General features: G+C 48.1%; 1 protein-coding gene across 1 annotated transcript; it reads right to left on the minus strand.

The window, feature by feature from the left end:
* Positions 1–3029: 3029 nt before the first annotated feature.
* Positions 3030–6955, minus strand: LOC311376627 (uncharacterized protein). The gene has a single exon (XM_084491147.1). The coding sequence runs from the start codon at positions 6725–6727 to the stop codon at positions 4337–4339; it is 2391 nt and encodes a 796-aa protein (XP_084347273.1). The 5' UTR covers positions 6728–6955; the 3' UTR covers positions 3030–4336.
* Positions 6956–15193: the final 8238 nt, after the last annotated feature.

The following is a 15193-nucleotide window of genomic DNA, read 5'->3' on the forward strand; positions in this document are numbered from 1 at the left end:
AAATGAAGCCACTTTGGAGATGAGACGGTATTTACAACTGTTTTACTGCGTTGGCCACGACCAAACCATGACATAATGTATGCTTGTTTGCTACGACCACATCGGCGTTCCCCTCCGGGAGCAGCCGGCTCGGTGTCCCGTCTGCCGCCTTAATCCTGCTGGAGCGCTCCAGCCAGTCCCAGCCTGTCCCCTTCCACCGCACAGGAAGAGGCGAGGTGTGATGAGCTCAGCGGCCAACTTCCCTGTCCTCGTTATCGTCAGAGCGTCATGGTATTCGCTGCATAACTTTTCCTTTTTGCACATGCATAGGATGAACCTTTAGCCTGGTTTATATAGACGCCTTCATCTATGAGAAATATAAAAACAATGTATGCAGAAAAAGGGCACAACATGGTGTATTTTAGTACACAAGTTCTTAATGATTAACCATGACTGTACACCAATATCAGAAATGTGGATAATGGTATTGGAATCAATATGTGAATAGATTGTCAGGGGGCATTTGGATCAATGTGACTTTATTTTGTCCATCTAATAGACAATGGAGACATGATTTTTATCCTTTTCTATCAAATAAACGTTAAAAAGGACGGCACATATGCTTTCATGTGTTAAACGTCCTCTCTGATGGTTATGATTGACTGGTCTGGAATAACTTGCCAGCTCCACTAGAACATCAAATAAGCCCAGACGATACGGTCTTCCTATTCAAACCTGAGGCATATTTCCAGAGGCATCTCGCTGCTATTTTATAGATCCTTTCTGTAAAACTAAATGGGGTTTCTATAAAATGTATCATATGGCAAATAGAAAAGAAGAGATTTACAGCAAGATTATTTCGTCTGTGTGTTTAAAACTGTATAGGCACTTGTATTACCTGTTAATGTCAAAGCTTTCAAACATACTGGAACAGAGAGAGAGAGAGAGAGAGAGAGAGAGAGAGAGAGAGAGAGAGAGAGAGAGAGAGAGAGAGAGAGAGAGAGAGAGAGAGAGAGAGAGAGAGAGAGAGAGAGAGAGAGAGAGAGAGAGAGAGAGAGAGAGAGAGAGAGGAGAGAGATATTTGCATTCGCATTCGCCCCCGCCTGAAATAAATACCTTTTGCAGGTTCACATTAATCCAAGGCCCGTGTGTGTTCACTTTCTGCTGAACCCATTCAGGACCCTGACTATCTTGGAAGCCAAAAGAATGTCTGATGAGGAAAGCGAATGCCTTACCCTGAATTCAGAACTCCTTTATGAAAAGGTAGTCTCGGCAGTCTCGCTGTCTCAAGGGTCCATCTATTTAGCAATAAGCTCTGTATGGCGGTTGGTTTACCCAGTCTCTCAACTTTTCCACAGCTAGTCAAAGATGGGGGCGAGCAGAGATGTTATTTTCATAATTTTTTTTACGTGATCTTTAAGGAGAAAGCTGAGGTGATGCAGAGCTTCCTGCCACGATTTGTCAATTACCACCCACATGTGTCAATAGCAAACCTTGAACGTGATTACTTAGTATTTTCTATCCTCTATAAATGTGGCCAGCCTTTAGCTAAATACGCCCCGGTCTGGGGAGTGAAATACTCTAGGCTGGGAAATTGGTGATTCATACGATTTTGTTCTGAGAATTTAGTGTCAGTGGAATTGCATACAGATCTTGCCAATCATTTGGGTTTAACCCATTATATATATGGATCCCTGTTTTGTTTATCCCTTTATTGTTGTTGTTTATAAGTGGGTTGTAACCATGGGGGATAACAAATTGAGTGATTAGTTCAGGCCAGAGTATTACTTATGGCAAAGGAAATGCAACAGCTTTGCAGTGTCAAATGGCTTGATTCATCCCTGGTGCTACTTATTAACTTTGACCATTGCATGAATTAATGCATAATTTGACCGTTTATTTAATCTGGTTAATCCCTTGCGATCAAAGAGCTCTACATTTGCGTTATCGTAACCAGGATAATTAGGCCAGAACCTACTTAAGTCCACCATTTTGACAGTGCAGGACTTCAGTGCTTCAGTACAGCTTCTAGTAGGAGCCCAGACCCATGAGCAGAGTGAGGTGAGCGGTATTCTCTGTGGGAGTGACCTGAGTGTCAACCGGGAAGGGGGAAACCACTGGTGTATAACCTCTCACCCAGTCTGAAGCTTCATTCAAGGCAATTTGCCTTGACTTCAAACTTGACTTCAAACAATTTGCCTTGACTTTTAACATTACGCTTTCACAGTAAAATTCTTATGAATCTCATTCTCACAACTTGGTGTATCTCAAGACTAAAGGCCTACGGGGACTTGACTATCAAACAATGTTCCAAAGGGTTGTAATGCAAGCAAGCAAGCAAGCCTGGGGTTTAAAAACTAAAGACCACGGGGCTGCAGAGACTGAAGACATGATTGGATGGAGGTCAGAGGAGGTGTGGGGATGCGAGGCGGGACCCTTCCTACGCTCTCCCAGATAGCCAGGACCTGGTTCTGATCCTAGCGTGCCTTAAGCCATCCTACCAGCAGGGGATGACACACAATCAGGAGAACATCGGCCAGCTCACTGCATGGGTCCTTGTTGTTAAATGTAATAATCAAAACAATTGTAAAAGCAGAATTCCCCTTCCACAAAGGTTCAAAATAAAATGTTCCAGCTGTACAGACACCCGGCCATCATATTTTTGATGGTTTTCACAAGCAACGTTCCAATTTAATTCAGGATGTGTGTGTGTGTGTGTGTGTGTGTGTGTGTGTGTGTGTGTGTGTGTGTGTGTGTGTGTGTGTGTGTGTGTGTGTGTGTGTGTGTGTGTGTGTGTGTGTGTGTGTGTGTGTGTGTGTGTGTGTGTGTTAGGGTATATTCAGACTGTTGTGGGTTGATCTAATTGTCTATAGTGCTCGACTGACTGACTCACTGTCACTTTAACCTTCACTTTAACAGGCCATTAAGAGCCCCGCAAGAATGTGTCTACTTATCTAAACTTTGTGTCAAAAGTTCACTGCTAAATGCGCACCGCCCGACCACAAATGAATCACCAGCCTCCATGAAACTCTGAGCATTTTAATAAGCAATGGCTTCAAACTGGGACAGGAAAAGAAAAAAAAAATACTCATCAAAAAAACATGAAATGGCATAAATAGATAATTCACCCCTTCACACAGTGGCCACGCGGTCATAGTTTGTGTCGTTCAACTGAGAAATACATTTGGATTGTCTTCACCGAAACGTTCCCATCGCTTCCCCCCCCCCACCCCCAAAACCAATCTGTGCACCAAAAGCCACAGCACCACAACCAGTGATTTAGGGTAAACCAAAAAGTAATGTGCTGTTAGTTTTTGAAGAGCTTCAAACAATGGCAAATTTATGAGAAAATGTCACGGCTAATGTGAAATCTAATGAGAAGTGGCTCCTTCTGACCCCCTCGCCCTCATTGCTCCCAACCGACATCTGCACTTTAACCCGCTTCTAGGAAAGTCAGACAGGAAAGCCGCTCGTAAATTTAACCTGGGATGGTGGAGCAAGCACTCCCTAGGAGCAACCCCCCCCCCCACCGCCCCTCAAAAAAAAAGCCCCTGTATAACACAAGGTTTGATGTGCTCCATAAAACAAAATGTACCTAATTTAACCCTGCTGACATGACACATGTTTGAATAGGTGCTACAAGTGGTAGGTGTGATACAAAACAGAAGGACAGGAGAATTACAAATACATATTTACATCGATTTTGCCAACGATGGTTTTAAAAACGATGGCTTTCCCAGCATGCAATGCACGATACACTTGTACCATAGTCGCCAGAGTGTGCGTTGTCAGTTTGGGTTGTTTCAGGGTTGTTTATAATGCTCTTAGTACCGTATGCAGTTTAATTCAGCAATCCAACACATTTCATGGCAAGAGCAATTCAACATACTGTCAATGTGTGGTTAAGGTTGAAATATGAATTGGATGTGGTTGTGTCATTTTCAAAATTATTCATACATAGTATGTTTCCAAACAATGTTCAGATGAGATATTGACTGAATGCCATTGTGGGCAGTGTTGAGTATAAACCATGATGAAATGACTGTGTAGTCTAGTGCAATCCTAAAACTATCAGATTATACCGTGCGTTCTGCATATGAAACATTGCTGGCATTGATGCCATTGATATTATTTTTTTAATAATTCAATCTGCCCACACTCTTCTGTCATAATAATTTTTCTGCAAAGTTTCCAAAGAGTGGGTAAAGTTCAGGTAAAAAGGTATGCCGTAGGCGTGTTGTGACACAGAAAACCGCTCAACCGTGTATATACACATCAGTACAATTGTTTATTGGGTCCCGTTCCCCCTCCTTGGGAGTCTCTCAACCAGAGTCTTATTAATCCACGTCTCCCCAGCCTAGACATGGGACTTGCCTGCAGCCGAGGAGCTCTGGGCGTTGGGTTTGTCGTGGGCCCCTGATATCCAGTGGTAGCAGTCAGCGGTGCTCTTACCGCGGGGCTGAATGGCACAGCGGGTGCAGTAGACCACGCCCAGGGCCACCATCACCACCACAAAGATGCAGATGGGAACCAGCAGTCCGACCAGGAGCCAGGTGCTAGTGCTCTGCTTCACCACTTCACTTTGGTCACTCTGCGCCGAATCCGAGGCGGCCTCTCCCCTCCCTGAGGTGGAGGTGGTGTGCTGGACGTTGGCAAAATCGTCCTGGCCTCCTCCTGCATTGTCTTTTTCATCCTCTGACGATTTTGGCTCCTCTGAGGAATATAAAACTCTATCGCCATCTTTCTCCACCTCGCCAATATAATCTAAGGCTGGAGAGATGTTATAATCCAAGACTGGTTCTCCGTACTCCGTAGTTACTGGTTCATGACTGGCAGGAGTGAACCTGAACCAGTTCCAAGCTCCCTCGGAGATGGTGGTTGATGCGGGGGCAGTGGGGACGCTGGTGGTGGCGTCTTCCTCCTCGTCGTCATACCAGTCTGGAGTAGGGGTGGGGCTGATAGCCAGTGGTGTTGTGTGGGTGGTGGGGGCGGTCGGCTGTGTTGTGTGGGGGGTTGTGGTTGGTGGTGTGTGGGTGGGGGCGGAAGATGTCTGCTCAGGCTCTAACTCCCATAGAAAAACGTTTTGGAAGCTTTCTCCCTCTTTTTCTTCAACGTGCCCCAGGCCGTGTTCAGGCTCTGGGCTGGAGGGGTCCATTGTGACATGGAGGGGCATTCCCTCCTGTGGGGCGTTGGTAACCCATATGACATCAGAGCTTTGGACACTAGGCGGGTCAGTCAGCCAATCCAGTGAGTCGGGCCAGTCGGTCCGCAGTGCCCAGTTGAACAAATCCGGGTTCCACACGGAGTCGGGCTGTTGAGTGAACCAGGGGAAGTCGGGCGTGGCGGTGGGTCGGCCGTCCCCCACCTCCGTCTTCAGACAGGAGACGTGGTCCGGCCCGAGCTCGTAGCCCTCCTCGCAGTAGCACACGAACCCGCCCACGTAGTTCACACACATCTGCTCGCAGGTGCCCGGGATCTGGCACTCGTCCGTCTCCTGGCACTGCCGGGGGTCCTCGGGCATCACGGAGTAGCCCATGTGGCAGTGGCAGAAGTGGGAGCCCGCCGTGTTCTCGCACGTCTGCTCGCACGGGTCGTTCATGCACTCGTCCACGTCCTCGCACTCGCCGTCGTCGCCCACCCGGTAGCCCTCGCGGCAGCGGCACTCGAAGGACCCCGGCGAGTTCACGCACAGCTGCTCGCAGGGGCTCTGCAGGCACTCGTCCACGTCCAGACAGCCCTCCTCGTCCGGCGCCAGCATGTAGCCCTCGGGGCAGGCGCAGCGGTAGCGGTCCGGCAGCGGGAGGCACTCGGACTCGCAGGGCGCCCCGTGGCAGACGTCGACCTCGCAGTGCCGCCCGTCGTCCGCCAGCGCGAAGCCCTCCGAGCACTGGCAGTAGTACTGGTCGCCCGCTTCCCGGCAGAAGTGCTCGCAACCGCCGTTGTCCTGCCCGCACCAGCGCTTGGATACCGGGGCGGCGGCAGAGGAGGAGCAGAGGGGGCCTTCGCGCGACCAGCCCGCCGCCACTCCGCCCTCCTTTGACATGCACAACACAGTCTGGTCTTCCTTTGTGCCCGCCGGGCAGGGAACCGTGGCGACGGAGCCAAAGGGCAGGTGGGTGAGCATGGTGGTCAGCAGGTTGAAAGGCGTCGCGTAGAGGGTGTTGCCGCCGCCCTCGCCCGGCAGCGCCGGACACATCCCCTTATACGTGTAGCGGCAGAGGTAGCCGTCGGCGGGGATGAAGCAGGTCCCCTCCAGCCACTCAAAGTTCCCGCTGTGCTCCGGCAGGGACGAGTCGTACGCCATGACCACGCAGCGCGGCGCCGCACACGAGTCCACGGACGCCTCGGCCTCCTGCCAGTTGGTGTACTCTGTGTCCTGGTCGCCGGTGGTCCAGGTGAACCCGCGGAGGGGCCGCGACGGCTTGCACTGCCGCGGCTGCCGCTGCAGGCCGATCCACACGTGCACGGCGGCGCCCAGGTCCCTCAGATCGGCGTTGGCGAAGAGCGTGGCGATGGCGGCCGCCTCCTCGGGCCGCTTGACAGTGGCCAGGTTGCCGCCGTCCTCCTTGCAGGCCCGCCAGGCCTCCAGGAAGGTCTTGCGTTGGAAGTAGACGACATAGCAGCCATGTTCGTTGCACAAGGCGTCTCTCTCCCTCAGGTCCTGACCCCGGGGACTGGTTACTCCACCGATGGAGGACGACAGGAAGCTGACGAGAAGAGTGGCAGAGAAGAGCACGGTGGAGCCCATACTTCAGTAGCCCCCCCCTCCCCTCCTCCTCAACTTTAACAGTCCTCTTCACCAAGCTTTGGTGGTTGCAATTGTTCCTCTTCTTATTTCTTTTCTCCTTCCCTTTTTCGTCCGGAATCCGAAAGCAGTCGATTTCTCACTTCAGCCTTCTGATTGTCCACTGAATCCTTCTGCCATTTGCAATCTGTCTACCGCCGTCTCACACCCCTGGCTGCCTCTCCTCCTCTCAGCAGCGTGCTCCTCAGCCCTGCCTGGGTGAAAGAGTTGTGCGCTGGAGTTGAGTGTGTACAGATTGTCCCCAGATCTATGGGAGAGTGAGGGGGGGTGCGAGGGGAGGGGGTAAAGGAGGGGAAAGCCGGGGCTGGGAAAAGAGGGCGGGTTGGCGGGAGGTATAGCGAGAGGAGAAGGGTGGGAGGGAGGGAGAGGAGCAGGGAGTTTAAGGGAAGGAATTGTATGTTTTTTTGAGAAGGGAGGCGGGGATGACGATGTGAATATCGGGGCTGGGGGGGGAAGGGTGTTTGGATTACTCTTTTTTCAGAGCATGTTGCATGGTTTTCATAAAGCCGTTTATGGACATGGTTTAGGACCTTGCTATTAACACTGCACACACAAACACGCATCTAATAAACACTATTGGTATATGCCAGATAACCAAATATATGTCTGAACTGATAATTGGATATTTTGGTTTTGAAAAGTAGAATTAAGAAACCTTCCTCTAACCTATCTTTGGGGCTATCTTCCCGCTGATGTTTTTTCTTGCTTTTGTGCCACTTAACACAATGCAGTTTTCTTTCTTCTCAGCCCCCATAGACCTGTGTGGAGGTTTTCACTTCATCTAGTTTGGTTGGGGGAATCATAATGATGTTAGGAGGAGTTCAAAACTCGTGTGTGTGTGTGTGTGTGTGTGTGTGTGTGTGTGTGTGTGTGTGTGTGTGTGTGTGTGTGTGTGTGTGTGTGTGTGTGTGTGTGTGTGTGTGTGTGTGTGTGTGTGTGTCTTGTTTTTGTCAGACTATCTTAGTCTGTCAAAACAATAAATCCTAAAAAAGGACAGGAAGAGAAAAAAAACAACTATTTTTGTTCATCTTACAGAAGTGCTTTAGACATCTTTCTCCCAAAAATGTGCGTTGTTTCTTCAAACCTGTGAACCATTCAGAGAAGGCCCTGGCTGTTTATAATGCTCATATCGAAATATGAGGAAGTAGTAGCAGTCGTTTCGGGCCACACCAGAGCTAAGGAATGGGCCCCCGAGTTTCCTAGGAAAACAAGGGCAGCCTCACGAAATGGAGACTTATGTTACCAAAGGGGGGGAGTGGATAGCTAGTCTACAGAGGAAGAGCAGCAGGGGTTGTAGTATAGTTATGCTCAAAATAAATCTTAACTGGTGTGTGTGTCCGTGTGTGCGTGCATGTGTGTAAATTAAACTCTGAAACTACGACTTTTAGACGACACTTTACTCAACACCCGTTTCAATGTGTTGACGCATGTGTGCTGGACTTTTGTTTGTGTCCAAGAGTGATCCCCGTTCTTTTGCAATTAACCATACACACCAACAACGAACCCAGGTGAGAGGTTCTGGGTTCGAGGTCCCATAAACATCCGAGCAATCAACAGATTGAGAAGAGAGGTGAGAGGCTTTGTTCCTTAATTTCTGACCATCTTAGGGTGGATCACAAGCAGGAAACGGGAGATAAACAAAGCAACAATGACACGCTGTATTTTACACAACACATTCTGTTCAGAGCTCCTTTCAGTTCCATTCAGATGCATGTGTCGCTGGGGGACTGTTGGGCCAAACTCTGACTTTAAAATCAGTACATAGAAACTCGATCAATGAGGTGCCCCGTATCATCCCTGGGTCGAAAATCAAACATGACATGATGTCTCTCATGAATCAAGGGGGACTATAATATAAAACAGACTTCTGACAAACTTTAGCAGATGGTATGCATAACCGGAGCAGATTGGGTCTTTTTGAAAATAATTCAAAGAGGGCCATCCTGAACATGAGATTATAAGGACATATTGAACATTAGGGGTCCTATTTGTTGTAGCATCACTGGTGATGGGACCAGGTCTATACAAATGAAACAAATGTGTGCGGACACACACACACACACACACACACACACACACACACACACACACACACACACACACACTAAACAAGGGGGTATGATGGCCATACATCAGTGAGTGTAGAACCTACTTTTATTTTTTTAATGACTGACCGTAGGCTAACAGTTTGAGATTCAAAAGCACTCGCTAAACTTGGCCACACCCTAACTTAAACAATCAAATAGCTAGCTTCACCAGTGAAACATATTCATCAGTGATCTACAGATTACAGCCCAACTAAAAGATCACAGCTTAAGAAAGCTTCAGTTTGCAATGAGGCTTAATTTGTCTACTGGAAAAACGGTTTGATTTGTGTGTGTCATATTTGGGAGGGAATTTCTGCCTACAGGTGTTTTAACCTATTGGCATATGTCTTAAATAAAAAAATATTGCAAATCAATGCTCACTATCTAAAAAAGGTGCGTCCAGATTTCACTCTGATGAGAATCACGAGCTAGAGAATCACAAACTATACTAATGCATACCAGAGATTACCAGCCATATGCCCATAACCATAGGAGACCAGTATGGAATTTCCCATTTGATTTCTTTCCATGGCCCACAGAGCAGTTGAATGCAGGTTCTGCACTGTCTGGCCTGCATTCATGACTCAATTACATGGTCTGTAAAGCACCTCAACTCGAATTGAATGGATGCTCGCTTGAGAAATGTCGTGTCAGAATCACTTAATCCTCAACCGAGATGCTTTTAATGGCTTTTCTGTCCCCACTCTACCAAGTAGTGCCAAATAATTTATTTTCTTTTTAATTTCATCGAAACTTTGTTGGCCACAATGAACGGAAAGGAGCTCGACTCAATAACGACAAACTTGACGAGAAGATGAGGGCAGACGGGTGGAAACAACAGCGGGGTTGAGCACCTCCAGTTGAACGATTGGCGCATGAATAAAATTAAAAACGTGAGTGGACGTGGATGGGGGGGCGGCAGTAGCTCAGGATGTAGAGCGGGTTGGCTGGTAACCGCAAGGTTGCTAGTTCGATCCCCGGCTCCTCCTAGCGTGTCGAGAAGTGTCTGGGTGTCTCTGAGCGAGACGCCTCACTCTGAGTGCTCCCGACGAAGCTGGCTGTCACCTTGCATGGTTGACACCGCCGTGGGTGTATGAATGTGTGCAGGAATGGGTGAATGTGAGGCAATATTGTAAAGCTCTATATAAATGCAGTCCATTAACCATTAATCGATCGGGATCAACGCAGCGGCTGCATTCGATGGAGGACCTTTAGAGGAGAATAAACTAAAACATGGTCTACCAATACAAGCGTCTTCTATTTCAAAAGAGTCGGGAGGCGGCTGGTGAAACGCCGGCTGGGTTTGCATTCGTCGGCCGCACCGCACACCCTCTCCCCCAGAAGTAAGGGGTTAAAGGTTACCTAGTAGTTTTTGTGTACCCATTGACCTACCGTGTGAACAGATGTGTTTGAACCTCGCGTACGGACCCACGCACATGCCGTCGGGACGGCCTGCCAAAGAGTTTCCCCCTGCCCCACCCGTCTGGGGAAAAGTGAAAAGGCGAAGTGGTAGAGGGATCCGATTCCCATTGAGGATGTGTATTGTTTTAGGGTCCCACACAGTTTCCCTTTTTCCCCTAAACCGCCAGACCCAGTTGAAATGTCAGGCGCAGGCGGCCAATGTGCTTTCCTCCTCAGTGTCTTTATTGCATCCGCATGTGTTATATCCTCACCTTTTTTAAGCTGTCCTATTCTCCATTCATCCTTCGTTCCTCTTTCTCTCTCACCTCCATCTAACCTCCATCGAAGCGAGGCCAAAGTCAAAAACGTCCCGTCCCCCCATCCCCCCCCCCGCCGCAAACTTTTAACTGTGACCTCGCTAAATAAACGACTGACAACCGGCCCAAATCCAACCTCAACGTCCTCGAGTCGGTGTGTGTTCCTCAACTCCACTCTTAATGGGAAACATTTCTCCGGCTAACAAAGCCACATCTTTTTAATTTGATGAGCTTGCTTGTCAAAGCGTGACTCTGCGGAGACAGCGGATGAGACCACATTGGTACATAAGAATGCCTTCTTGAGGCAGTTCGGCAGGCTTATCGTCGAGAGGACGGGAACCAGGGTATCCAAGTTTATTATTAATAATTAATAAATTCATAATAAGCTTAATAGCTTAAGCTTATTATCTTTTTTTCTTTTTTTCTAGGTCAGAGACAGTGTCAGAAATATTTGGCCCGTTAAGCCCTTTGAGACTGTGATGGTGATTAAAAGCTATACAAATAAAATGGAATTTAATTATTTATTCAGTCCTCCATTCACTCTCACCCACTCTCACCTGCTTTCATTCCTCCTGCCATCTGCGCGCTCTTCCACCGTTCAGTCGCCGTATTTCCTTCAACGGCTAGGAGACGACATCATAAAGACGCCCACTGCTGTCCCTGCTGTTTTGTGTTGAGTTCCTCTGCCCTGACTCACACTCAACACGGCTTAGGAATAGCACAATGTTTTATGCTTAAGTAACACGGTGAGATTTTCTAGTGTTGCGCAACTCCCTCTGTTTACATGACATGTACACGTTGTTTTAAATCACAATGAATTTCACAACTTACCGTTGGCGACTGCTAGACACTCCCTTGCGTCGAAGGAAACCTTTTACTTGGCAGCTCAGGATAAACAGAGTTTATCCTTATTTATGTTGTATAATTTGACCTCAGCATAGGCAAAGTATGCAACTTGGCGTTTACTTGACAACTTGGCAAAAAAAAATAGATTTTAAGTCAGAATTATTCAGTAACTTTGGTAAAAAAAGAATATCACTGTAATGCAGGGTTCGGGAACATTTTCAGTTGGCCAAGCCATAGCAAATGTCATTATTGGAAATTGTTCCTAGAAGAGACAAAGAAGAGTTTACATCGTTCAAACCTTTTCGGGAAGCTATCGTATGTCATTACCATCTAGAAAGGGAAAAATAATAATTACTCATCTTCCGATCTCTTTTCATTTCCATATTTTTATTCTGGTTAGGATGTTATCCCCTGCAAGACATCTACCCAATTATCTGTGGCATATAAAATGAATGATCTTCAGCCTTTGTTGGACCAGCCACGTGCGATCACTGAAAGGAGACGCAAATCCCCTCCGCTGGGATGAGGCGCCGGCTCTAACCCAGTGGATCCCAGCCAGCACACGTCTACAGACCAGGGCCGTAGGACGCTGGCTGTGGGGGGAGTCCTATAATGGGAGCTCACGCAGGAGGATTTTTACAAGGTGGGAAAAGAGGAGGAATGTGAAGCGTTGATACATTGTGATAATAAACAATATGCTGGGTTTGGGTTTACAATGTTCAAGGCCTGACCGAGCTACTGAACTTCATAACATTGAAACAGTTCATCTCCATCAGTCCCCTTTCGCCACGTCGTTTTGGGTTGTGTTTTGGCCGACATGACGCATTTAATCATCACAATAACATGCTTTTTTGTTTGGTTGAATACACCCGAAACACTCTACACAGTCCGCAGTTCATAAAACTTGGGAAGATACTTTCCTCACCCTTTGGCACACACACTCTTGCTCTATGCTTATAACTACCATGATCAAACAGCAGCAGCGGAGGGCACACTCGATGCACCGGTCCTCCTTTTTGTTGTTGTAGTTCTGCACAGCCATGGAGTTGATTGTTCTCGGCGTGCGGCTGTGTTCTCAGGACGATCTGAATACACGAGTGTGCCTGGCCTGTATTGTTTCTAAGCCATCCCCACCGGCTGCCAAGTTTGGGCCAGATTCAGACGTCTGTCTGCAACCCTTATCTCTGAATCACGTCTCTTCGTTCTCTTTGTTCTCGATTGTCTGTTTGTGCTCGTCTCTCTTTCAACTCCCTTTCTCCTAACCTTTTTTTCTGCACACGCCAATATGGCTCCCTACAGCGAGCCGGTGTTCAAAGAGTGACAGACTCTTCTTCTGTTCCTCTTCGTTCTCTTGATGCTGCAGGACCCCTATAGAGGAGTGACAATGTCTCGGCTTCAAGTGTTTATTGATTCTGTTTATCGTTGTTTTGTAATTGATGGTTCACTGGCGGTGAGTCGAATGGAATAATTGTTTTGCCGACAATATAATGCGCGTTTACATTTCAATAAGCAATAAGCAAACAATTGTTTGCTTATTGAACTGGGAATCAATCAACAGATTTGAAGAAGATGCCTCGACACAAATTAAACTGTATAGCGGCTTGAGATGAGCATTTTTCCCCGAACCAAAAAATCCACTTTCGATTCGCTGACTCTAACTGCTATCCCAACAAAACCCCAAAGTGGGTTTGGTCAAACAGGAAGCAATGGAGTTTACATGAAGAATACAAAAAATATGTTTTCTCTTCATCATCGCTTCTCCGCCCCTACCATGTTATTGTTCAACATACATCCGGTGTCCGTGTCCAATAAGGTTGCTTCAACCATTTTGAGTCAATAAACACTCGCTTTGCTTCCACCGGTCACCTGATCTCGATGGATTCCACTACGAGGCACGTCATTGCCTGCCAGGGGCCTTTTACCCTGCTCTGCCCGGCTCCAGCCTTCATACTCAGGCCTGCTGTCCAGGCCTGTTACCAGAAAACCGCTGATAGGCACTATCGCACTTCAGCCCACCCCTTTCCCACGGGTAAAGCTTCACACACGTCAAACGCTCTTTGCGTTGGGTTCTCTCGGCCCCTCAATTCCAGTTTCAAACGAGTCTCCCCGATTCAGACTGGAGATAAGTATCTGAAGTCTGGTGGCGGACGCCGTTTGAATCTGGGTCAACTCTTTCACTTTTTTTCGCTTCATATTTTTTTCCCAACCGATGCCGTTGTTGTTGTTGCCGGAGGCGTTCATCTGTAAGTACGTAATGACGGTGAACAAACTCAGTCAGCAGTAGTAATCTGTAAACAGTTTGAAAATGAGTCTGTAAATGTTTCAAACCAACACCTTGGAGACTGGCCACTTCAGAAATACCCTTATTGGAATCCTCTTCTGAAAGCGTCATTCACTCACAAAATTTAGTTTTATTTGCTCGAGTATCTCCGTAGCAGGGAACAAGGCGTCACTCCGCCCCTTGGAGAACCAAGCTCTGTGCCACCTCCCCCCCCCCCGCCCAAAGTAACTGGGACTATATACTTAAGCCGCCACAACAACTGAAGAGTGTGTGTGTGTGTGTGTGTGTGTGTGTGTGTGTGTGTGTGTGTGTGTGTGTGTGTGTGTGTGTGTGTGTGTGTGTGTGTGTGTGTGTGTGTGTGTGTGTGTGTGTGTGTGTGTGTGTGTGTAAGGAGCAACGGGGGAGGGGGGGGGGGGGGGTCTGCCATACATCCCACGTCTGTGTTTAGACGAGGACCTATAAGCAAAGAAAAATACTATGTACCCTGCCAAACTGAATGTACCCTGACTGCAATGTTTACAAGAGAGGTAGGGCATCACCAGTAGTGTGTGTGTGTGTGTGTGTGTGTGTGTGTGTGTGTGTGTGTGTGTGTGTGTGTGTGTGTGTGTGTGTGTGTGTGTGTGTGTGTGTGTGTGTGTGTGTGTGTGTGTGTGTGTGTGTGATGCAGGTCTGAGGCATTTGTGTGTATGTTAACGGCACAGGTGTATAATTGAATAACACATGTGTTCAAATGTCTTTGCTTTCTCGGTCACTGCCTTTACTTATTCACAACACTATAATGTCGTCAAGGTATTTTTGTTTTTGGGCCTTGCCTCTCGCCCAATCTATGTGGATCAGCAGACTTTCCCACCACCCCTTTGATGTGGGTCGTGTGTGTGTGTGTGTGTGTGTGTGTGTGTGTGTGTGTGTGTGTGTGTGTGTGTGTGTGTGTGTGTGTGTGTGTGTGTGTGTGTGTGTGTGTGTGTGTGTGTGTGTGTGTGTCACATGACTCACAGAGGGGGTGGGTCTCTCATAGTGAGGTGGTGGTGCTCAGGCAGGAGGGTGGAGGGGGGTGGAGGAGGGTGGGGTGGAGGGGGGGGGGGGGGGGGGTTGTTGGTGGTGTTTCTAACAGAGAGCAGAGTGACTGCAGCAGACCCTCTGGGGTGCAGATAAGAAAGGTCCCAGCGGGGAGGCTCTCCTCGCCTGCCGCGCCACAGAGCCGATAGAGTGAAACATCTGAGGTAAACGGCCAGCCGGGTCGGCAGTAAGAGACCACGTCCCCCCCCCCACCCCACCCCTGCCACCCCCTTGCCAGTGGGGGTAAACAAGATGAGAGGAGGGTCAGCGAGAAAATAATAATAAGATAAGGTGGTGTACTCAAACAACACCAGCAGGATGTGTTGGCTGGCCCCGGGCTGGCATAGCACTGAAATACTCCAAATAGTGCAGGGTAATGGAGTGGAAAACACTGGAGGATGGAGGATGGATGTGAAATAGT

The sequence above is a fragment of the Micromesistius poutassou genome (assembly GCF_964030765.1).
Source record: "Micromesistius poutassou genome assembly, contig: SCAFFOLD_5614, whole genome shotgun sequence".
Classification (NCBI taxonomy): domain Eukaryota; kingdom Metazoa; phylum Chordata; class Actinopteri; order Gadiformes; family Gadidae; genus Micromesistius; species Micromesistius poutassou.

Bases quoted from the DNA above. Each gene is read 5' to 3' on its own strand.
- LOC311376627 (XM_084491147.1), bottom strand. From the start codon at position 6,727: ATGGGCTCCACCGTGCTCTTCTCTGCCACTCTTCTCGTCAGCTTCCTG.